Source organism: Jaculus jaculus, chromosome 9, assembly GCF_020740685.1.
Source record: "Jaculus jaculus isolate mJacJac1 chromosome 9, mJacJac1.mat.Y.cur, whole genome shotgun sequence".
In the NCBI taxonomy this organism is placed as follows: Eukaryota; Metazoa; Chordata; class Mammalia; order Rodentia; family Dipodidae; genus Jaculus; species Jaculus jaculus.
Window position 1 is genome coordinate 69,105,910 of NC_059110.1, and position 25,997 is coordinate 69,131,906.

A 25,997-nucleotide genomic window follows, 5' to 3' on the forward strand; every position below is an offset into this window, starting at 1 on the left:
TAACTGCATGTAATAGAATCATAACTAACTTTGGAATCACAGGAGCCTTACAGTCAGACCTATTTCAGACCAACGTTTGTTCATTACCATTACAATCTACAGGAAGAAACTTAACTTCATTCTGGAGATAGTAATTAGTTTAAATAGTTGAGTAACAACAATATTCATTCCACTGATATTTATAGGATAAATGGAATAATAAAAAATTTTCTGCCAGGCGTGGTGGCGCACGCCTTTAATCCCAGCACTCGGGAGGCAGAGGTAGGAGGATCGCCATGAGTTCAAGGCCACCCTGAGATGACAGAGTTAATTCCAGGTCAGCCTGGACCAGAGTGAGACCCTACCTCGAAAAACCAAAAAAAAAAAAAAAAAAATTTTCCTAAGGTTGATTAAATTTAGACTCATCTTGGTCCAAACAAAAAAAAAATCTGATCTCAACATTTTTTTAAAAAAAATTTGCTTATATTTGTTTATTTATTTGAAAATAACAGACAGAGAAAGAGGCAGACAGAGAAAGAGAATGGGTATGCTGGGGCCTCCAGCCAGTGCAAATGTACTCCAGATGCATGCGTCCCTTGTGCATTAGGCTAACATGGGTCCTGGGGAATTGAGCCTTGAGCCTGGGTCCTTAGGCTTCACAGGCAAGCGCTTAACCACTAAGCCATCTCTCCAGTCCCTCACCATTTTTTTTTTAAAGAGACAGCTTCAGAAACGACAAAACTCCCAACTCTGAACTCTGATAAGTTGCTCATTTATAAGTGGTTGCCACTGCATAGTATCTTATCTCTGGATCAAATGTGTTAAATGTTTTGATAAAAGGAAATTACAGCCATAAAACCTGAATAAATTTCTCCCCACTATTTTTCCTAGAAAAACTAGGATTAAAAGGAGTAATTTCTGAAGAAGCCATTCTACATGTAGTTCAATAGGAGAAAGAGATACCACCAGTGAAGATACTCAACAGTGGACACTGTAAGCCTTATAATTGGCCAGCCAGGCCAAATGAGCCAATGAGTGCAACAGTGGCAGGTCTGTCATGGTGGAAACCAACTGCCCTCCAATTGGACTGGAGGCCTGCTCCATGGGGAGAAACACATCCCTGATACTGAAAACTTAAAACAACGGTAGTCATGAGCCCTAGGGGTGTAACATCTGCTGATGTCTGGAAAAATGTATATGCTATGCTTATCAAACTGCCCAGTAAGCACTTCTCAGAAGGTATCACAGTGCAGTAAAGAAGTGACTGGAGTACTGAGTAACATCTCTATCATACCTTCCAAGGTTCAGGGTCTAACGTGGAAGAGATGGCAGAAAGAATGTAAGAGCCAAAGGAAGGGTAGGATTCCTTACAATGTGCTCCCTCCAGACACAAAATGGCCTCCATATCCATGACCTCATAGTGCCTGACACTACCTACACAAGACCATCATAAGAGGAGGAAAAGATCATGACATCAAAATAAAAGAGAGACTGATTGAGATGGGGAGGGGATATGATGAAGAATGGAAATTCAAAGGGGAAAATGGAGAAGAAAGGAAGGGTATTACCATGGGATACTTTTTATAATCATGGAAAATGTTAATAAAAATTAAAAAATAAATAAAAGATACAATTTTTAAAAGGAGTAATTTCTGAATACTGGATTTCTGGTATGAAGAGGTTCTATTAATATGTAGACAGTGTTGTGGGCTGTCTGGACCTATGCAGCCAATACAAAACCCCATCTTTGAATAATAATGATACTTTGTATGTCACCAAAGCCCTGTGATGGATCACGCTTAGTAGACAAGTCCATTTAGAAAAGCATTCATGTGATAGTCTGTTCACATTCTGTTCCCTTCTTTACCTTATTTACTTAACTTCATTTTCTTCTACCCATGCATCAACTGAACATATGCATTCTCTCAAAGTTCCTGCTTCCCCTTCAGCCTAAGTCAACCTCTCTCCCTTCTTCCTCCCCAGCTCCAACCATGTGCTTCAACAGGCCATGCTCACATGCTGTGTTTACAGGACTGAAAGATGATCTTTCCGTAATCTTATGACTGCCTGGACACAGAGATAATGTGCTCCACCTCTTTCATTTCTATACATTCTGGGCACAAATCACCTTAAGGGCACTTAAGTATCACTGCTATCACTAGACAATCTGCATAGCAGTGAGGGAGATGCTACCTGGCATGTGTATATACTGCCATCTGTCTAACAGAAAAGCAAAACAAATAACGAAACTTGTTTAGTCCAATACAGACAAATATTTTTGTTTTATTAATCTCCATGAGACTTATGTATATCTGTTAAATGCCCTCACTGTATCACCTCTTTCCAACATAGGCTTCATTTTTCAATAAGAAATATGGCATATGATATTAGTTCCTAATTCAAGAAAAAGATCTGTGTCTTACTTGAGATTATTGCAGTTTCTGTGACTATAAGTCAAAAATCATACTTTTTAACTCAATTTTCTTTTTCATTTTTTTCTATTTTTGAGACAGGGTCTCACTATGTAGTTTAGCTGGCCTCAAACTCGTGGTGATCTTCCTGCCTCAGGTTTTCAAGTGCTGTGTGTATAGATGTATAATATCACACTAGCTTTGATTTCCAATTTTCTTTCTTTTTAAACTATATATATTTGTGTGTGAGAGAAACAGAATGAGAGTGAGACAGACAGACAAGACAGACAGAGAGTGGGAATGCCAGAGCCTCTTGCAAGTTCAAATGAACTCCAGATATATGCACCACTTTGCGCATCAGGCTTTACATGGGTACTGGAGAATTGAACCCAGGTCAGAAGGCATTGCAAACAAGCACCTTTACCTGCTAAGCCATCTCTCCAGTCCTGACTCCGATTTTCTTATCTATAAAATCAGCCATAATGTGCTAAATGTTCAGTTTCCCTTACAATATATTGGAATGTAGGTTTTTAAGACTGTAAAATCATGCATGTTGGGCTGGAAAGATGGCTTAGCAGTGAAGACATTTGCCTGAAAAGCCAAAGGATTCTGGTTCAACTCTCCAGGACCCATGTAAGCCAGATGCACAAGGGTGAACATGCATCTGCAGTTCGTTTGCAATGGCTAGAGGACCTGGCATGCCCATTCTCTCTTTCTATCTCCCCGTTCCTTCTCTCTGTCAAATAAATAAATAAATAAATAAATAAATAAATAAATAAATAAATAAATAAATAAAATGTTTAAAAAATTCATGCATGTCTCTTTATAGGATTTGGTGTTGTATCTTACAAGTACCATCTGTTGCAGAAAGTAGTACTCACCCTTTCTCTCATTCTAGCATACTTCCAAATCAACAGACAGACCTTGCTAATATGATCAAGAGTGAGTGGTTAAAAACTCCAAGGAAGCCAGGCATGGTGGCGCACACCTTTAATCCCAGCACCTGGGAGGCAGAGGTAGGAGGATTGCTGTGAGTTTGAGGCAACCCTGAGACTACAGAGTGAATTCCAGGTCACCCTGGGCTAGAATGAGACTCTACCTCGAAAAATAAAAAAGGAAACTAGGAAAAATTCTTAATTATAGTCACCAGAGCAATTAAGCAGTTGCTAAAATTCAATTAAATGCTCATGATAATCACTCTGTACTCACTTGCTCATGAGTATATGACAATATTGAGTAACCAGCTATAACATCAAAGGCAAAAAATACTTCTACTGTTCCTTTCGTTTTCAAACCTGTGGCTTCATTAGAATGTTCTGAGGTATAAGTGAATGAAATATCTCAGAGCTGAGGACCACTATTATAGCCGTCCCCTTCATTAAAGGATTATTTAAACATAAATGCAAAAATTCAACAGATTTATCTCTTTGCTAATTTCAAGTTGTACTTTGATACTTCAGGAAATAATTCTTAAATAAGAAAACAAATTAAAATAAAGAAAGTTTGGATAATAAAGAAATATTACCTTGGAGTACATAGATAATATGACTAGTAAGAGGTGTCAAAAGTCACATGAAGATATGAACGTGTCTGTGCTCAGAGTGGCAGAAAAATATAAGATTCTTGCTACTCAAGATTATCTTATTTTCAAATTTGCTATAAAGTTGATTCAGTTTAATAGAATTATTAGTTTAAAATTCACATATATTACATGTGTTAACTCCATATTTGAACATAAAATAGTCCATATTCAACTGACTGCATCCCATAGTCTAGGTATTGCTGAGCTTTACAACAAAGTTGGGATTTTGATTGTGCTAGGCACAAGCACTATAAATACTATTTGCTATATTTTAAGGATATTGATTTTTAGGCTCTATGAGTATTTAATAGCTGCCACTAATGTTAACCCCAGCCCCATACTTCCTATAGCTCTTTCTCTACCTAGTCATTCCTTTCTTCATTCAAAAATTTTAAGACTTAGAAACTCCAAGTTCTTTCCTATATGATTTGACAATTCATGGTCAGTATACAATGAACAGTTTTTAATTTTTTGTTTTGTTTTGCTTTTTGAGGTAGGGTCTTGCTCTAGCCCAGGCTGACCTGGAATTCACTATGTAGTCTCAGGGCGGGCTTGAACTCACAGCAATCTTCCTACCTCTGCCTCCGAAGTACTGGGATTAAAAGCGTGTACCACCATACTTGGCTAGTTTTTAATTTTATATAATGTTTTATATAAATCAATTTAATAGAGTCTAAATAACTTTTATATTTTATATTATCCTATTGCTATAGGCATAGATTCTGTTACTAAGTGCATTTGACTTACCCTGGTTTTTTCTGTATCTTGATGTTTTGTGGCTTGTTTTTGCGATTTAATTCATTTCCATTTTTGAACCATCTGAACCTCAAAGTGGAGTACTCAGAACTGGTTTCACATCGCAGCACTAGTTTGGATCCTGCAGCTGACTCCTGACTTTTCATCTCTTTCAAACGGGGAGGCAAAGCTGAAAAAGAAAGAGAAGGAAAATGTGATCACCAGGCAATCTTCAAAGAGAAAACATACTAACTTTGAATGAACTTGACCAAGTTCCCATCCTTAAAGCTTTCACTAACCAAAGAAATAAATCAACTGGGTGAACCAAAATAAATCCAATCTTGAGGGGTACAAAAGCTCAAATAAAATTAGCTCAGTAGCCGGACTTGGTGGTGCATGCCTTTAATCCCAGCACTCGGGAGGCAGAGGTAGGAGGATCATCACAAATTCAAGGCCACCCTGAGACTACATAGTAAATTCCAGGTCAGCTTGGGTTATAGCAAGATTCTATCTTGTAAAACAAACAAACACACAAACAAAAGCAAAAACAACAAAAATCAGCTGAGAAGAGGGGTGGGGGCCTATTTTATAAGATCATTCCCAATTAGGATTTTACAAAGCCTGTTTTAGAAGGGAAGTCATTGGGCCATGTCTTCAAGGTACATGCCCCAAATCATACTCTATCCACACAGTAGTGACTGACCCTCACAGATAACCATCACTGATACATTCTCATCACTGTTTGATTAAATTTAGTACTTCCAAGGCTTCCCAGGGGAAAAAAAAAAAAAACAAACTGATGCCAACATAGTGTTTTAATTTGCAGAAAGCTTTACATTGACTTCAAAAGCATGTGTGTATATGTATATAATTTGAACTTATGCAAAACTATTTGTTTACTAGGAAATTATGGATGGCATGTCTCCTTATACTTAAGGTTTGTTAACTTCACTGAAATACAGTGATAAAGATGAAGAAGTACAAGGATGAAACAGAAATACCCAGTATACAAGCTGAATGACAGGCATATGTGGTGGTTTGCCAAAAAGGTCTACAGTTTATATGATTTTTATAACAAAATATATTTGAAAAATAAAAAGATTACCTTCCTTCTACACACACAATTTCACTTAATAATGAACCATCCTCAAACCCGAGACATCAACAGCACTCATTTTCCTCTGAGTCTTAGAAAACCAGTAACAAAGTCTACTTTTGCTGAAGGTCAGGAATTAACAGGAAATCTCAGAAAACAACCCCATGTAAATGAGACTACCCCACTGATCCAGTCAGTAATTACTCCCTGAGCAAGGACCAAGAGTCCAAGGAAAGCAATCCAAGTCACCTTCACCATGAACACGAAATGGAATACCTTCCTACTCAGAATATTTGTTTTTCTATAACTTTGCCCTTGCTAAGGGAACACAGAAAATGTCGGCAGTGAGCACAGAAATGAAAGCAAATACCACCTGAATGTTGCAATTTTATAGCAGTGGCCAGATAACTACATTGCCATCCTCCTTATGTACTAGCTGCTGAGAAGTGAGGTGGAGAAAAAGCGCTGGCTATGGTAGACACCAGCCAGGTTAGAAAATGTAGCTCAGCTGCTTCCAACCCTCAGCTCTTGATGATTGCATCAGGTTTATAGCTGTTTTTGTTTTTTCTACTTTTGCTCTTTTTTCATGACTGCCCCAAATTAAGACTTACTTTCTGAACAATTTTCATAGATGTTTTACTGTTAAGATATGGTTCTGTTTGTGAGGTTTTAAAGACAGTCCTGTTGTATCTAGAATCGCATCTATATATTTTTTCCAATGGCTCCTTAAGACTGTTTTTAATTTTCAGAGTGTGGGTTTAGAAAAAAAAAAAATAGGCAAGAGCTGAATGGCACCAACTGGATTACATAGGCTAAAAAAATAAATAAATAAATAAACTGGGGCTGGAGAGATGGCTTAGGGATTGAGGCATCTGCCTGGGAAGACTAAGGACCCAGGTTCGATACTCCAGGTCCCATGTAAGCCAGATGCACATGGTAGCACATGCATGCAGAGTTCATTTGCAGTGGCTGAAGGCCTTGGCGGGCCCATTCTCACTCTATGTCTGTTTGTCTGTCTGTCTGTCTGTCTGTCTGTCTGTCTGTCTCTCTCTCTCTCTCTCTCTCTCTCTCTCTGCCTAAAATAAATAAAATAGATAAATAAAATGTTTTTTAATTAAACTGCCTGTGTGCATACACTAAAAGAACTAGCTTGTGCTTTTCAAGTGGATTTTAAAGTTAACTTGACATATACTTGAAATTCTCAAGGCTTATTCCCTTTCATATAAAGAAAAAGACCCTAAAAAGGCCGTATACACAGTATCTCAGATATCAATAAGAGCTGATAAGTCCATGTCTCACCCAATACCCCAAACATTTGCTTATCAATAAGAACATAATTCTGAGTGCAAACCTACCAATCTGATTTCTTTAGTTTGCATAAAATTTTATCATGAAACCAGGCATGCTGGTGCACATCTTTAATCCCAGCACTCGGGAGGCAGAGGTAGGTGTATAGCTGTGAGTTTGAGGCCACCCTGACACTGCATAGTGAATTCCAGGTCAGCCTGGACTAGAGTGAGACCCTACTTCAAAAAAAAAAAAAAAATATTATGAAATAAATGTGTATTTCTCATGCCCCACTCTCTCCCTTTCTTTCACTTCTCCCTCCCTTCCTCTCCTTTCTTCAATGAAGTATATTTTCCTAGCCTAAACTCAAAGGGCAATATAGATAAAGAAGATAAAGAAGATCATGAAGATAACCTAGATTAAAAGGACATTAGAGGGCTGGAGAAATGACTTAGTGGGTAATGTGCTTGCCTGGGAAGTCTAAGGACCCATGTTCAACTCTCCAGATCCCACATAAGCCAAATGCACAAAGGTGACACAAGCACACAAAGTCACATATAAACACAATGTGGTGCACACGTTTGGAGTTCAATTACAGTGGCTGGCAGTCCTGGTGCTCCAGTTCTCTCTCTATCACTCACTGTCTTTCTTATAAAAAATAATAATAAAGTAAAACAAAAGGCCATATCAATGCCATGTGGAGCTACTCACTAGATCCTGCTTCAGTGTGAAAAATAGCCACAAAAGAATTCTTTGAGCTACTTGACAAGTATGTAGCACAAGACTAGCCTGAGAGTCTCTCTGTGTCATGTAGTTCCCAAACCCACAGTAATGAAAGCTCCCTGACTTCACATATCTGATAGCCTCCGTGTCCCTTCTGTTTCTTCTGTGACATGGGAACCTTTAAGATACAAGAAGAAGCTGAACACCATTTTAGATAGCCATATTACATTAGCCCACAAATTCTTCATAAAAGTACAGTTAATATATTAATCAAGATAGTTCATGTAATTTCTCTCATCTCTCCATAAAGAGATAACTTTTCACTAGAGTAAATTTTCTTTCACTAAAAATTATTAAAATATGGGCTGGAGAGATTGCTCAATGGTTAAGGCACTTGCTTGCAAAGCCTAATGATCTGGGTTTGATTCCCCAGTACCTATGGAAAGCCAGATGCTCTAAGTGGTGCATGCATCTGGAGTTCATTTGCAGTGGCTGGAGGACCTGGCATGCCCATTCTTGTTCACTGCTTGCAAATAAATCAATAAAATATTTTTTAAAAGATATTATTAAAATAGTTCACTGTCAATGGAATATATTTTAAATGTGTATATTTCTCAGACATGTGCTTTATTCAATTATTATAACCCTGTTTATTTCACTTTTTAAAAACTCTAAACTAATTTTCCTCTAAGTATTTTGTAATGCACTATAATAATCCAGTATGGTTCTTAAACTTGGGATAAATCTCGTTAATGAAGTGTTTGGATTTTGAAACTGAACAAACAAATTTCTTGCCTTTTACTTCTCATTCTATGAGTGAATGGCTTGTTAAAACTGTGGAAGTCAAACCCAATATTGAGTTAATACTTCAAATGTAGATCTTCAGAGAAACTTGGGCAAGATTTGATTGCATTTGTTCTACCACAGTTCGCCCTGAGGCAGGGTCTCACTCTAGCTCAGGCTGACCTGGAATTTACTATGTAGTCTCAGGGTGACCTTGGAAGTCATGGCAATTCTCCTCTACTGCCTCCCGAGTGCTGGGATTAAAGGCATGCACCACCACGCCTGGCCAATACACAACTTTGAATCTCTGTGTGATTGTAAAGAGGCAGCAACTCCACACCCTGAAACAATTTATGATAAAGCAAGTTTTAAGCAGACTCTGCTTACATTAATTTCAGACTTGCATTAAATATATGAACATAACCACAGCCTCCAAATGCATTAACAGAAATAGTCAAGTGCAAAAAGAGACAGTCTTTTAAAATAGAAACTCAAAAATCCCAGAGTCGTGCTGTATATAACATAGGAACTCATCAAATCTGTCTTTTTACAGCTTTATAGGCTGCAAGTGTTTAAGTTTTAAAAAATCACAAATTCACAATGCTAATTCTAGTTCATTGCAAGCAGATCTACTAGGTATACTATAAACATCCACTTTTGCTCATATACTTTTCACATTTGATATGCCATACTATGTAGAAACAATTGTGATAGCACTTTATATCCTGATCATACACACACATAGAAAAAAAAAAAACATAAGGAATACGTTTATTCCAAACATTTAACCAGTAAATAGATATTTGCAGCAGTGGCAAAATGAATTTGCAGCGAAACTATGAACCATTTATCTTGTGGTTTTAATCATTTCCTATACTCCTTCTTGTCAAATCTACACAGTGCTGCTATATCAAACAGTGAACCGCATTGTAAAGAACAGGAAACGGATCTTAGCATGGATATGCTGATGACACATGGCACTAGGGAAGCTGATATCTCATTCTTTGAGGAATCTGGACAATGAATGTTTGCTCATATCATTACTCTGCTTATTTGTGCTGTTAATCAGAAGAGCCTCAGCATGCTGGACAAACTAAACAGGAAACCTGCAAAATATTACACCATAGGGAGAAGTCTCCTCTACATAAACCTTTGCAAGGCCTGAAACCACACACATAAAAGTGGCACAGCAAAAACTGACCTCTGACAATTATGTTAGCTAATGAAAACCACATAAATGCTATTAGTCAGCCCTCTATGCCAGGTACCCTTTGGTGAATAGTCCATTTGAAATGAAGTAAATACTGAAGAAAGTCTCCAAAATCCTTCTCCATGCACATTTCTCCCCCATGGCACCATCTCATAGCAGAGTATAGTCTTGCAGAGAGTCGGTAACATCCGTGCTTTGGTGATCTCTTCTGAGCTGCACTAAATTCAGATTTCTTCTAAAAGAGCAAATTTCTCACATCAAACATAAATGCAAATATATAAAAGGCAGCAAAATCTAGCATCAATAGTAATTTAAAATTCACATAGGTTTTAGTCACCTGCTACTAATACAAAAGTTCAGTGATGATTTATATTAAAAATTTCACTACAAGAGGCAGGAGAGATGGCTCAGTCAGTGAAGCACTTGCCATGCAAGCATGAAGATCTGAATTCAAATCCCCAGCACCCATGGAAATGCCAAACATGGTGGTCCACCTCTGTAATCCCAGAACTCAGGAGGTAGAGACAGGAATATCCTTGGGGCATACTGGCTAGCTACACCAGTAGAATCAGTGAGTTCCAAGTTCAGGGAGAGATCCTGTTTCAAAATAAAGTGGCGACCAACTGAGGACACCCAATGTCCTCTTTTGGCCTCCACACATATGCACACATGTGAACCTGCACACATATGTGCATCTATATACATGCACATTAAACACCCACAATCATCCAACAAGGTGACTATGATATATTAATGTTATCCATAGTGACACTGTGCTCACACTGCCTCATGCTCCAGCCTAATGTGCTTCAGACATACTTTTCCTGACTCAAGTTAATTAGAGCTCCTGTGAGTGAAGATGGACTACATCTACCCCTGCATATTGGAAAGGTGACTTTGGGAATGGTATAAACTTACAGGTACTTTGAGTTGAAAGAAGGTCACTATAAAATTGTGTGCCAGTTGTAAAATATTTGCAAGCTGATTGTATAAATCAGTGGCTTCAAATTAAGCTTAATCAGTAACACCCTGGGAGCATGGGAAAATACTGCAACAAAGCTGGAGTACCATCTTAGCAGTTCCATGCCCATGTCCAGACACAGTAAATGTGCTGGTGAAGCAACCCTCCGTGAGTCTACCAATCAAGCCTCACAGTACATGCACAGGACGTGTCATTATCTGACATGATTCAGTGTCTTTTCCTTCCTGCAGCCACCATGGTGGTGTCTTCATAGGCAGTTGTGTCGATATTGACTTCCCCAACGTATCCATGTCATTTTCTTCTGCAAGAGGCTTTACCTGTTTAACCTCAAAGTTTCACTTCTTCTTCTGTTCCAAGTTAACTCAAAGAATATGAGCTTCTCTGTCACACTCAACCTTGTCAAAATGTAAGCAATATTCCCGACAGGAAACATTTTGAAAGCTAGAAAAAGCATGTCTTCAGGAAAGCACTCTGATAGCATTGGATGTTGGTGAGAGAAGTCAGAAGCAGGTGGGAGCTTATGCTGTTGTTGCCATTGGATGTGTACATCTATGTGTGTATGTGTGTGTCTCTGTGTTAGACTGGCGCTATATTCAAACACAGAAATTTCTGAACATAGTACCTCAAAGAGGATGTCCAAAGTAGGTCCTCGGCTGTTAGTTGAAGGGAAGAGCGCACAGGCACTACTGAAGAGACAAGGAGAAAATGTTCCAGGGCCAACCTTCTTAACAGGCTTTATTAGCTGGGGTTGAGGGGTTCTTTAGCAATTGTGTGTTTGGGGTGATTTCCTAGGAGTAGGGATCTATCATGGCTCTGCTATGTGACACACATAAGTGAAGTGTAAGTCCAAGTGGAGATTGTTAAGTACACTTATACTTTGAAATCGTGCTTATGCCAGCCTCCTCTTATCTGGACATCAGTGTTATAGGGTATGGTCCCCTCAGGTGCAGCCCCAGTCCTCCTCCTTCTGGTCACATTTGTTTCCTGCTTCCTCATTCTCTCCACCATGACCATGCTGTCCTTCACCCTGCAAGGATGTCAGCATGTCATCCCCCCTCCCTCCCTTAAGGTCCCAGTTGCTTCTCTCTAACCCGCAATGCTCTATAGGGTTAGAGTTGCTCCTTCCCTAAAAAGTGATTTGCTTTCACAAGACATGTCTCCAAACATCATTCGTATCTCACTCCCTTTCCTGGGAACAGTGTTGGTTTGGTTTGAGCATCATGTAAAGTAGTGAATTTTTAGGGCTAGAGAGATGAGTCAGCAGCTAACTGTGCTTCCTGTGTAAGCATGAGGGCCTGATGGAGCCTGGCACAACCTGAGTTCAAATCTCCAGAGCCTACATAAACAGTTGGGAGTGACTACACATGCCTGTAAGCCCAGTCCTGTGAGGAACAAAGCTGGAGAATCACTGTGGCTTGTGGAAGGCAAGCTCAGTAAAGAGACTCCCTTGCCAGGATGATCAGTGAGTGATGGAGGGGGATACTCAGTGTTCTCTTGCCACCTCAGGCAAGCACAGGAAATGCTGCATCTGCACACACATGTTTATTTATCACCCATACACACCACACATCCTAAACACATGCTCTTTTCAAAAAACTGGTTTTCATTGCCATCTTTAGAGGAGGAGTTGGGCTTCTCTCAAACTTGTGTTATTCACAAGTTTATCAAGCTGCAGAAGCAGAATCCTAGCCCAGGACTTTTCTTTCCATAGTGTGGTGCCTTTGCCAGGCTTGAGTGGATGCAAATGAAGGGGAGAAAGGCCAATAAATTAAAAATATAGGAAAGGTCCCATGGTAAGTTCTGGACTCTTATAAGAAGCTATACAAACCAAATCACTTCTCCACATAAGTCTGCAAGAGATTTTTAGCATAAAATTCTCCAAAGGAAAATGAGGATGAATTTATAGGTAAGAGCATTTTCCACCCCCAAAATTGGTATCTTTTTTATTGCAATTAGCAATCTTCCTTTTCTCTGAAGTGCAAACTCAAGATCCCTCTGCCTCACCTCCTATGCTAGGATCACAAGTCTCTACCCTCTTACCCAGCTCACAATGGAGTTGTTTAAAAGTACATCCTGGTGCTGGGTGTGGTGGCACACGCGTTTAATCCCAGCACTTGGAAGGCAAAGGTAGAAGGATCACCATGAGTTCGAGGCCACCCTGAGACTACATAGTGAATTCCAGGTCAGCCTGGACCAGAGTGAGACCCTACCTTGAAAAAAAAAGGTACATTCTGGGCTGGAGAGATGGTTTATTGGTTAAGCCACTTGCCTTTGAAGCTTAAGGACCTGGGTTTGATTCCCCAGTACCCATGTAAGCCAGATACACAAGGTAGTGTATGTGCCTGGAGATCATGTACAGTGGTTAGAGGCCCTAGTGTGCTCATTCTATCTCCTTCTCTGTCTCAAATAAATAAATAAGTAAAGTATTTTTTAAAGTACATCTTTGCTTAGTAGTGCATAGTTGGAGGCTAAAAGTAAAATCATAAAATTACTTATAATAGTGTTCTACAAGTATGAGTACAAAGTTAAAATAAAGCCATCTCAGTACTTTCAACAATAAACCCTTTAGAGAGATAATACTGTTGAGCATGTGCTGGGCACTCTGCTGAGGGTGCATGTTCACGAGTCTGATCTTAAGTAGCAGCCTCAGAAGACAAGCACTACTATCATTAGGTCACAACAGAACAAAGCGACAGAGAGAGAGAGCACTTTGTCTATTGTTACACAGCTAGTATGCTGTGGAGCCAGCTCCTGAACCCACAAGCCTGACCCCATAATACTTACTTTTAATGACCAGTCCAAAAACTAAGTTCTTTACAATTTTAATAGTTTTGTAATTGAGGCATGCTAAACAATTTCTGTGTTGATTTTCCAATGGTGACTGCATATTCCTGACAAAACTTGGGCAAGTCCTCAAGGCAGACCATTTCTGCACTTATCCCACATGCAAAAGAGTCTAGAATAAAAAGGTGATAGGCAAAATTGCTGAATTTTCTCAGAGTACTAGAAATTGTCATAATTTCAGCAAAGAACATTCTTTTCAACTCTGTAGCTGTCTGTCAAAAGAGCTGCATCCACTGAAATATGATAGCCCACATATGAGGACATGGCAACAAATGTCCTAACAGATTACTGTCATCCTGTCAAGGTGTAAAGGGAACATGCTGTGACAGCTAGGACTGGAGTGCATCACAGCCCAGTCACCAACAGCTTGGAGGTAAGTGATCAACAGGCCTGCCTAATTAGTGCTGTGGCCACAGCTGCCCCCAATTAGAGAACCTCTCACTCACACTCATAAAGATGTCAGGCACACAAATGGCAGGCCATCCACTCTCTGGAAAATGATGGCCCCGGGTGCACTTACTTCACAATGCCTAGCAAATATCCTTTGGTATTCTCTTATGAATTTTATCTTTTCTGTTGTGAAAATTAAGTCCCCTCCCCTTATTTGTAACACAGACCTGCCATATGGCCTACAAAATGCCAGTGAAATCCAGAAAAGTTGAAAATAATATAATTAATGAAAATTAGAATTGTGTTTATTTTTAATTGTAATTTTCCTGATTTGATGTGTTTCTTATCTCAGGAGCACAGTAGTGTGGCTTTGCTGTGCTGATAGTTGTCTTTATGCTGATTTCAGCACAATAGCAGGGCTTCAATGTGTTAAGTCTTACATTTATAACCACTTTGTCACTATTTGAATTGAGTGATGGTTAGTTGATGTCACTAAATATCCTTTATGCACTTGAAAGGAGTTTATTTGGTCTATGCTGATAAATTTCTAGGTGAACCTTAAGGTGTCCTTTCTCAGCCTTTATTGAGACAGGGTTTCTCACTGGCTTGGAGCTCACAATTAGGCTAGACTGACTGGCCAGCAAGCTCCAGTGATCAGTCTGTCTCTACCTCCCCAGTTGCTGGGATTATAGGCATGTACCACAATGTCTGGCCATCTGTCTCCACCTCCCTACGTACTGGGATTATAGGCGCACACACCATGCCTGACATTTTCACATACGTTTTGGTGATTAAACTCAGGCCTTCATGTTTTCAAGGCAAACATTTTACTAACTGAGATATCTCACTAGTCCAAGGTGATAATTTGTTAAAATTTCTTTTATTAAACGTGAAAATGCAGAAGCCAGGCATGGTGGCGCATGCCTTTAATTCCAGCACTTGGAAGGCAGAGGTAGGAGGATCCTCCTAAGTTTGAGGCTACCCTGAGACTACATAGTGAATTCCAGATCAGCCTTGGCTAGAGTGAAACCCTACCTCAAAAAACCAAAAAGTGAAAATGTAGAAGTCAAGTGTAGACTGCCTGAAGCTGCCTTGAGGGTACAACTTGCACATAAGAGATACACCTTGACAGTGTCCACAAGGCATGTCTACTGCTGAAGCACATTCATATGTAGTTTCATTTCTGCACTAAAAGGTGGTGAGATATAAATAAGGTGTGCAGTTTAACCAATAATACTCTATCTACTTTTGATCAATATCATCAGGTCACATAACACTAAGGGAACTCTGTCTTATCTTTATAATCCTTCTATGCAGCTAAAATTATTTTCCCAGGAACAGAAGAGGACTAAGTTTAATTTTAACATTTTGAATAGTAAATGTCTCTCTTCCATTACTATTCTATTTAACACGTTTAATACAGTGTTTTTTTAATCTCTACAGGTGTTTGTTTCACCCAGGAAACAGAAGGTAGGGGCTTTAAAAAAAATGTATCTTTTAGGCTGGAGAGATGGCTTAGCAGCTAAGGTGCCTGTGACACCTAAGGACCCAGATGCACAAGGAGGCGCATGTATCTGGAGTTTGTTTGCAGTGGCTAGAGGCCCTGGTATGCCCATTTTCTCTCTGTCTCCTCTTTCTCTCTCTCTCTCTCTACTTGCAAATAAATAAATAAATAGCTCAATTTAAAAAACATCTTTTATCCTAGCAACTAGCATGGAGATTGCTGAGTGGAAAAGAATAACAAAATCACCCAATGATTCAAACACACTAGCGCAAAGGGACCACTGGCTCTCTCTAATGTGCAGGACATATATGAAAACATAAGATTCCAGCTCATACACATAGGTGACTGGCTTGAATCTATTCACTATTTCACAATTTCTATACTTCAGCCAGTATTATTGTGCATACGTTCGGGTGCTACCACTGCTTTAGGTACTGGACATGCAGACAAGAATAGGGCAAGCAAGGCCCTCTGCTCCTAGAACACACATCCCAGTTCGGCAGGAACAGATGGGAAAATCTGTGAACTTATTACATTATAATATGACTTATAAAATAAAATTTTAACCATTACAATCTGAGGGAACAAAAATTATTTAGGTAGCTACATTAATCTGCCTTCATCATACAATTTTCCTTTCTACTTAAGTGGCATTTAAAACTGAATCTCGAAGTCTATATATAAGCAACTAATATTAATTTAAGAGATTTTGAAAGCCAATACTAATCATTTCTTAGTTCAAATTTAACAGTTAAGGAAACTTTTTAAATTAATGTAAGGTTTTAAGTAACTGCTTTCTTGGAGTAGAGACCAATGGGGGAAGCATTTGTTCCCATGGCAGGCAGAATAATGGCTTCCAGAGATATTTATATCCTAATCCCCAAAGCCTGTGAATGTCACCTTACATGCAAAGGAGACTTAAGAGATGTGGTTAAGATTGAGGACCTTGAGAAGAGCAGAGTATGCTGCATTATCCAGCTGTTCCAATCCAATCATGTGAACCTACAATGAAGATAGTCTCCCTTGGTGTTGGTGAACTTAAGAAAAGAAAAGAAAAAAAAAAAAAAAAACAACAGTGATATCAGGCTACTGGCTTTTAAATCAGGACAGGAGGTCCTGAGCTAAGGAACTCAGGCAGCCTGAAGAAGATGCAAAATCCAGGATGGGTTGTCTTTCAGATATTCATGGAGCCCTGCTGTCACCTTCATTTTAGCCCAGTGAGCCTCACTTGAGTACTAACCCATAGAACATATAAAGAATTTATATTAAGCCTTTGAGTTTGTTACAAAAGCAAACAGAAAACTATTACAGTTTTCTAACCCTTTCCCCAAAAAAGTCCCCAATATCAGCAAACATGAAATTCTTCTCTCATGTAGGATCTTAGCATATACAAATAAATTAGGGTGTAGTCAAACCCCTAGTTAAGCATATCTTTACCTTTGCAGCTCCCTATTCATGGTCTATAAGAGAATCTCACACCAAAATGGCAACAGACCTGAAGGTCAGTGACAAATATAGACCCCACCACTAGTGAGCTCAAAAATTCCTCTCACCTCAGCCTCCTCCTGAAAAAGGTTGGGCCATTGCTCAGAGCTGGTAACTTCCAAAGTATGTTATCAAGATCTGTATTCAGGCTAGAGAGATGACTTAGAGGTTAAGGTGCTTGCCTGTGAAGCCTAAGGACCCCAGTTGGAGGCTCGATTCCCCAGGATTCACGTTAGCCAGATGCACAAGGAGATGCATGTATCTGGAGTTTGTTTGCAGTGGCTGGAGTTCCTGGTGTGACCATTCTGCCTCTTTCTCTTTCTGTGTCTGTCACTCTCAAATAAATAAATAATTAAAAAAACAGATATTAAAAAAAATAAATTCGGGCTGGAGAGATGGCTTAGTGGTTAAGTGTTTGCCTGTGAAGCGTTAGGACCCCGGTTCGAGGCTCCATTCCCCAGGACCCACATTAGTCAGATGCACAAGGGAGTGCATGCATCTGGAGTTTGTTTGCAGTGGCTGGAGGCCCTGGCGCACCCATTCTCTCTCTATCTGCCTCTTTCTCTCTCTGTCTGTTTCTGTCACTCTCAATAAATAAATAAATAAAAATGAACAAAAAAGCTTAAAAAAATAAAATAAATTCATAATCAAGAAGAAAATGATAAATTTAAATTAGCTTTCTTATAAAAAGAGTGATCACAATTCCCTACAATGCCCAAATTCTCACAATCCTATCCAAATTAAGGAATCAGTACAAGGTTTAATTTTTTAAGAACGTAAAAGAATACTTCAAAAATGTTTCTCCTGAGGCCGGGCGTGGTGGCGCACGCCTTTTTATCCCAGCACTCAGGAGGCAGAGGTAGGATGATCGCCGTAAGTTCGAGGCCAGCCTGAGACTACATAGTGAATTCCAGGTCAGCCTGAGCTAGAGTGAGACCCTACCTCAAAAATAAAAATAAATAAATAAATAAAAAATGTTTCTCCTGAGCAAGATGTCTGCATCCCATTACATATATATGAAAGATTTGGACAAATATGGATGTTCTCTGGGGAGAGCAAAGAGTGACAGAACAGGATTCATACCACGGATTGAAAACACACTGTACAATCTGAAAGTTGCTACAAAGTGTTAAGTGCTGTCACCACAAGGAAAGAATGACAAATGTGTAATGATACATGTGCTAATTAGATTTAACCATTTACTATGGAACTATGAGTCAAGCATTGTGCTTTATACCACAATGATTAACTGTGGTTTTCAATAAAAAAATACATTTTAAAACAAGCTTAATGAAATAAAGTAACTGTACTAACCAGGGACATGTTCATGCTGCAGAGTGATAGTGGATGGTTTCCTCCTCCTTGAAGCTACATACCCAACAAAATGAAACACCTTTACAGCTATGCTTTCACTATGCTTAGCACACACAAGTCTTCAAACTTGAATTATTATATCTTGAAAACTGCTAGTTAAGAGTTATCAAGGATTCAAGACTGCTCAGCCTCATATTTAATTTATCCATCATCAGGTAACTCAAGCCCTAACTTGCCTTTGGCATTGGTCCATTATAAGAAGACCAGTCCTCACCCCTGTCACTTTATACTTCCTACAAGGAAACCAAGAGCACTGATGCCCAGAGAAAGAGATGTTAGGCGCTCCACTACAGATCTGCCCTTTAAGACCTAAACGTTTGTCATGGCTGCTGTATTCCAAAAGACTGGCGCAAACATCCATGCAGTTTAAAAAATCTGAAATGTTATTTAGTCATGCTTATCACCATTCCAAACATATATCCGTTATCCCTCATGCCATTTCCATCCCCAACCCTTCCAGGAAGGGAATTGACATAGTATTGGGCAATGAACAGAGCCAATAAACTACTCTGCAGCTAACTACAGAAAGTAGGAGGAGAAAGATATAAGCCAACCACAAAGCAACTGAACAGGAGCGGGCTAAAGCATGGGTCCCAGAACAGGAGGAAGGGTCCAGAAAAGATCACACATCATGAAGGATGGCAGTATCAATCATGGAGGAGGTTCATGCCAAGAGGAATGGCCAGCCAGAATGGATACTGTCCACTGTGACACCAGGGAAAGGATCAGAGGGTCAGGCTGGAGGAAAGTGTATTCCTACAGAGCCTGGAGGAAAACCTGGAATCTGTGCTTAGCTTCCATCTGCTTGGCTTTAGGTTTATGGGGGGTTCACATCTGTTCCTGAGCTGGGCACTTTCACTACCAGCAGAGAACTGGCACCTTTAAGGTGGGAATCCTGAGCATACATGCAGGGGGAAGAAGGCAAGCTTGTAGCATAAAGTATGCTAAATACAGATTACACAGATGAATCACTCACTCAATTTGAGATTCCTTAGGCTATATATCTGAGTAAGTTTTATCAATAACCTTGGCAGGGCATGTTTAAAAGAAGAAAAAAAAACTATAAAAACCACATATCCTGTGGAAAAGAGCACTGGCTAGAGAACATCACCAATACCAGGTAAAGCAGAAGAGGGATGAGTATTATTATAAAAAATGCAAGGATAGGTATCTGTTTTATTAAAGATATGAGGACACCTCATGGCATATTATAGAGCAGAAGAAAGAAAAACATGATCCATAAGCAAATCCTGCCCATTCTTTTTTAAACAAAGCTTTGTTAGAATCCAGTCACACAAATTCCATTAAATTGTCTTTAGCTGACTTGGCACCTTACCTCTATGTGTGTCTCTTTACAGACCCTGGTATAGAGCATCACTAAGTCATTGGGAGGCATCTACGGAACTCCATCTGACAAGTTGTAATTGCTAGCTTTACAAGACACAACAGAGTGATAACAATCCACATGGACTCTACCTTTGAAGTTGAAGGGGAATGTGATGTGAGTGTTCAAAATATTGCCTTGAAGGCTCAAACAACTAAATCCCACTTGGAGAAGTACAGTGAGTATAATATATTTATGATATTATGTTGGCATTGCCTATTTCATGCAAAACAATGTTTACAAGCAGGAGTGAGAGATTCAAGTTACAAAACAATACTGATGAAATTACTCTCAGAATTAGAAAATACATGTTATAAATTTTTGGATGAACATTTTGTTGTGTTTTATGTATTTAGTATGTGTAATTTCATTTGATGATGACTTACTACCCAGAAGAAAGAAGACTGACTGATTGGTAGTGATCCCTTGGGTGTGGTGATTATGAAAGAGAGAGAAACTGAGGGCTAGAGAATGTAAAAGCAGAGCATAATCATGGACTGTCTCACCCATTTAAATCAGAACAGTTGCGTCTACCCAAACAAGGAAAATGTGTTTGTTGCTAGGGTAGCCACTTATAGAATCTCCTATCCTATTAAATGTGATAAACTATGCTGTCATGCCCCTAATGTCATGATTTTCAACTATAATAAAGATGGTAGCTGGGCGTGATGGTGCACGCTTTTAATCCCAGCCCTCCGGAAGCAGAGGTAGGTTCGAGTTCGAGGCCACCCTGAGACTCCATAGTGAATTCCAGGTCAGCCTGGGCTAGAGTGAGACCCCACTCTCAAAAACCAAAAAAAAAAAAAAAAAAAGAAGAAGAAGAAGAAGATGGCTAAAGTAATAATGTACATTATAAATTGACATAGTGCGTTATATGTAAGCAAGAACTATGTTGGGATTAGAAGTGAGATGAAGAATTATTGTTCTAAAAAGAGTGAAGCTTTGGCATACTGAACCATCTACACAGGGATAAGATTGCATATTATCTAATGATATATTATTATGAAACATGATTCTATACCTTGTTAATATTATAAATGACATTTTATGCAACTCCTTCTTAGGACTCTGAGATCATTTAATTGTGATAACACTATGTTATTTTGTTCTGAGGACTAGTTGAGGTGAGGGAATAAGTAACTTTCAAATCAAAATTGAGAAGTTACAGAAAATTGATTTTGGAAAGATTCAGTGGACATTTCATTTATGTTGCATTTCTAAAATATGTTGCAATTATTTCATTCAAAGTGGGGAATAAGAATTAGTAAAAGTAGCCAGGCATGGCGGTGCATTCCTTTAATCCCAGCAATTTGGGAGGCAGAAGGAGGAGGAAAATCGTGAGTTCAAGTCTAGCCTGGGCTAAGGTGAGACCCTACCTTGAAAAAAAATTAGTAAAAATAGATGATGATGAGATGCTTGGGGAAAGAAGTCAGATAAATACAAAATTTAAAATTCAGGCAACTTTATAATAGAAGTAAAATTAAAAATAACAGAGTATCTAAAAAGTTTAGTTGGGGCTGGAGATCTGGATTAGCAGTCAAGGTGCTTGCCTTCAAAGCCAGAGGACCCAGGTTTGATTTCCCAGAACCCATGTAAGCGAGATGCACAAAGTGGCACATGTGTCTGGAATTCATTTGCAGCAGCTAGAAGCCCTAGCACCCTAGCAAGCCCATTCTCTTTCTCTCTCTTATAAATAAAATTAAATACATTTTTTAAATTCAGTAATGTTCTTAAATTAACAATTATATAGGTTTTAGAATCCTACAGCTCAAGATCTGTCTTTGTATGAGTATAGCTACAAGTTAAAAAGAATGAATGATTACTATACACATGAAATTATTTATTGAATCACCTTAATATGTAATTTTATTGTGTCATACTTGAATTACAAATCAATTAATTGGCTCCATTAACAAAAAATGAGAAAAGGTTGAAGAGAGTTTTGAAGTAAAATAAATATGATGGCAAAAGGAATGAAGGTGGATACAAAAATATTTAAGGAAAGATATGAGATATAAGCCAACTAGGCCATAAAAAATGAGGTTCCATTTGTGTGAAAGCAAAGGGATCTAAGACATGTTTGTAAAGGCTCAGATGCATATAAGGGCAGGCACAGAGCTGAAGGCTCAGGTCGCACCCTGAAGCTAGAACTTCATATGCACACCTGCTCACCCAGCTGTCAAATCGTGGTGGCACTGGAGCTGAGGTGAATGGGTGGTGTTGAAACTCTTCTATGCACATTATTTACAACCAAGCTAAATAAATTTACAAGCATCTCACACTACGAAGGAACTAAGATCCTAGAACAGTTCCAGTGACTAAGGAATGCTAAATATACGTTCACAATGCAGCCCAGAGCCCATTATTACTACTTTCAAGTGGAGATGTCATTGTTGGATCTATAATTAGGAACATTGTCTTCACTAGTTCTCTTTATTGTCTGTAAAATATTATAAATATTATAAATACTATAACAAGTTCACTCATAATTTCAATCCTTTGAACTCTCCTTTCCCATCACAGGTTCTTCCAGGATGTAACCAAGCACAGCTCATATGCACACCTACACTAGGCCCTGAAAGTCACATATAACTCATAAACATAAACAGTAAAAAAATAGGACAAATATTTTTTTTCGAGATTTTGGTCACATTAACTTTCTGGAGCTGAGTTTGGTATCTTATGCCTTTAATCCCAGCACTAAGGGGGCTGAGGCAGGAGGATCACTGTAAGTTCAATGGCAGCCTGGGCTACAGAGTGAGATCCAGTCAGACTGGAGTAGAGTAAGACCTTGCTTCAAAAAACTAAATAACCACCATCCTTTTGGGCATGATAAACTCATTGGTCACCTTGCCATTCTCCTACACTGTTTTTTTTTTTTTTTTTTGTTGTTGTTGTTGTTTTTTTCTCTCTGATTGAATGAAACATAAGAAGTAAGAAACAAGCCCAGCATGGTGTCTCATGCCTTTAATTCCAACACTCAGGAGGTGGAGGTAGGAGGATCACCATGAGTGTGAGGCCATTCTGAAACTACATAGTGAATTTCAGGTCAGCCTGGGCTAAAGCAAGACCCTACCTCGAAAACCAAAACAAAAGACAAAAAAAAAAATAGCCTATATTATAAATTATTCATGGTTAAGAATCCTTTTTTTAGTCATCACTTACTCTTAACACTTAACATAGTGCAAGGAACATATTTTGCCTTTAATAATTATTAAATAAATGAATGCATAACCTTCCTGAAAAGAAACAAAAGTGTTTCTACAAGCTTGTCTCGCTGATAGAATACCAAAGTCATAGAAAGCAAATGTTAGACAATCATAACCAAATGCAGCAAAGAGGAAAGTGAGACAAGGAAGGGCGGGTGCTACCTGGCCACCAGGACAATCTATGTTACTTATTGACAGAAAATATGGTAGTTCTCCTGTGAAATCATTTATTTTTTAAGATGAAAATAAGCTAAAAGTAAAGAAAATAATGAGTATAGCTTTCTATTGAAGCAATCTTGGACTATACATCTTATTCCTTCAAATATCATATCACTACAGTGAACTATGACAATGGCACACTTGCATGTTTACTATAGATTACATATTGAGTCATTTTTTGCCAGCCCTTCTCTTTAAATATAATTTTATTGCCTCCATTGGGTCTAGGAAAAGACTCCTCTTTGTCAAATATTTTGTGTCACATGGTTCTTGCAGAAATTATGTATTTATCATCGCATTTTCATTCCCTATATTAACTTGACATCTCACATGAAAGTTTGTTTTGACATATTTGCCAAAACTGTGGTTCCAGCAGGTCAGACATTCTTTCAATACTTCTCCAGTCTGCAGACCTTTGCACTCACCAGGCTTCTCCACAAGCTTGGTGTTCAAAGTTAGTTATGTATCAGAATCAATGGAGAGCTTATTTAAACCCAGACTGCTGGGCATGGTGTCTGCAGTTCTCACAGCAGGAGCTCAGATGAGACCAGCAGACGTGCAACTCAAAGAACATCCCAGGTGATGCTGATGTTGCAGGCCCTGTGAGTATATTTGAGAACCACTGGGATTTTCTACATCCAGAAAACAAAGAATTAAACAGATACCATAACTGAGGGCAATCTGCCAAAGCATCTGACAGCTGACAATGCATCAATCTTAGCCTCAGGATCCTACAGAACACCAAACTGAGCTAGAAACTTAGAGACACAAACGCTTTAATGATTTTAGGATGAGAAATAGCCAAAGTGAAAATTCCAGTTGGTATATGTTTCACTAAATTTCACATTTTGCAAAGTGTGAGGAGCTTTTAAGATGACCTTTAGTGGGGGTGGTGAGATATTTAAGACGGGGTCTTGCTACATAGCTTAGGCTGGCCTGCAGCTTGCAGTCCTCCACCTTCAGCCTTACAAATTCTGAAATTCCAGGTGTAAAACAGGTAGTGGAGACCCTTTCACATGATGACACAATATGCACTAAAAGAGTAGGAGAGTAATGAGGAAATAGATGCTTTTATTAAACAGCAGATGTATGGAGAAGATGTTACTGAGGAAACAGAGGGAAATGTACATGGTATATAAGAATGAGAAATGGTCCCTTAGAGGAAAGACTTCGTTTTGAGGGAAACCAGGTGGCTGTGAAACACAGGAGTGTAGTAGCTGAGAGAATGACAGAAAAGGGTCTAAAAACAGCTATGGGCCAGATGGGCAGGTCATGTTAAGACAGGTTTTGCAGTGATAGTCTGGGGGTACAGGAAAAGGTAAGCAGATTACAAGAGCTATAAATGTTTTTAAAGCAAAGGGTTGTTGTTGACCAACCCCAGTAGCACAGAGCATTAACTAGAAGTAAATAAAGATGGAGGGAAAACACAAAGGACATCACTTAAGCCAGGCAAAGAGCTCCGGCAGAGACACGAAGGATAATGGACAGAGGATTTGCACTTGGAAGCATATAAAGACATCCTGGTCTCTACCCAGGCATGGGGCATGTCACAGCAGCAAGGGAGTTGTCTTACAAACTTTATTTATTTAGAATATACAACTTGAAAATCCATATACATTGATATTTTGTGAGCTGTAATTATAGGCTATGCATACTATGCACAGGTATAAATGAGTAAAGCTGTGGTATACACACTCTGTGCCTCCCAAATGCTCATAGGCCAGGTTTTCCTTTAACTTGTTGGTCATACTCGTTCTTAGAAGGAAAGTCATTCTCATGAAAAAGAAAAAAGAAAAACACAAGATATTACAAGTGCACCAACAAAGCATTCTGCAAAGACAAAAACTTGACTAATGTTTGGCACAAAAGCAAGGGGAAAAGGGATGAGGAACACAAGATGGCACAGTCCAGAAGTGTGAATTTGTAGGTCCCCATTGTCAACAGGTCCACGGCAAACATAGTAACAATGCATCCTTACGTAATAGATCAAATGTCTTCGCAATTAAGAAAAGCCTTCCTCCTACAAAAAAACTCATCCCTACACTGAATTCCAGTACCACTCCCAACTGCCCTTCACAAGCTCCAACCAGCAGAAGCAGCTGCCAAACATGGCTTGTGGTGGTCCAACATGTATCATTTAGTGTTGGGCATATTCCTATCATGTGGCACTTGGAAATAATTAAGGTTTTAAAAATAAGCATCATGATTGAAATCTCTTCATTTTCCTTAGGAACTTAGGAACTTGTGGATACACCAATGCAGAGTCTAAACTCAACAATGTAAAGTGTAAGATGCTCCAAGGGTCTTAGTGAGTTGGCATTCCCCTGAAGATAAAAATGATAATAGCTCACTTGTAGGAGTCTGGACTATTAAAATAGCACTTGGTGATCTCAGGTGTATTTTAGACATGCAGGAGCAATTGTCAAGAGAGAACAGGCTCATTACAAGTAAGTGATTCCCAAGCAGTTAGGAATGATCCTTTCCTATTCATATTCTCAAACACATTATTTCTTCTTTAATAATACTTAGGCATTAAGACTAGCGGAAACACCTGGAGTTGATTTTAGCACTACTTTAGCCCAGGGTATAGCCCAAATCCCAGAAGGCTGAATCTCACCCTTGACCTGCCAAATATGATTACTGAAGTCCAGCGTTTTTCTGGGCCCCACAGCTGTTCTTCCTCCCCCTTCATAATCACATCTACTTCTCTGTCCAGAACTGTAGGTACAGCAAGGACACCACTGTCAATCCAAGTGGAGTCACAAATTCTTCAATTGACCCTTCAAGGCAAAGTTGTCTG

At 39.0% G+C, this 25,997-nt stretch overlaps 1 protein-coding gene across 13 annotated transcripts in view; it reads right to left on the reverse strand.

The window, feature by feature from the left end:
• The window catches only part of Nrg1 (neuregulin 1), a 1,129,183-nt gene that overhangs the window by 169,365 nt on the left and 933,821 nt on the right, over nucleotides 1-25,997 (reverse strand). For all 13 annotated transcript variants that reach the window (XM_045158416.1, XM_045158415.1, XM_045158414.1 and 10 more), the window contains exon 2: nucleotides 4,720-4,897. In XM_045158416.1, coding sequence (XP_045014351.1) covers nucleotides 4,720-4,897 — 178 coding nt within the window. The remainder of the gene's footprint in view (nucleotides 1-4,719; nucleotides 4,898-25,997) is intronic.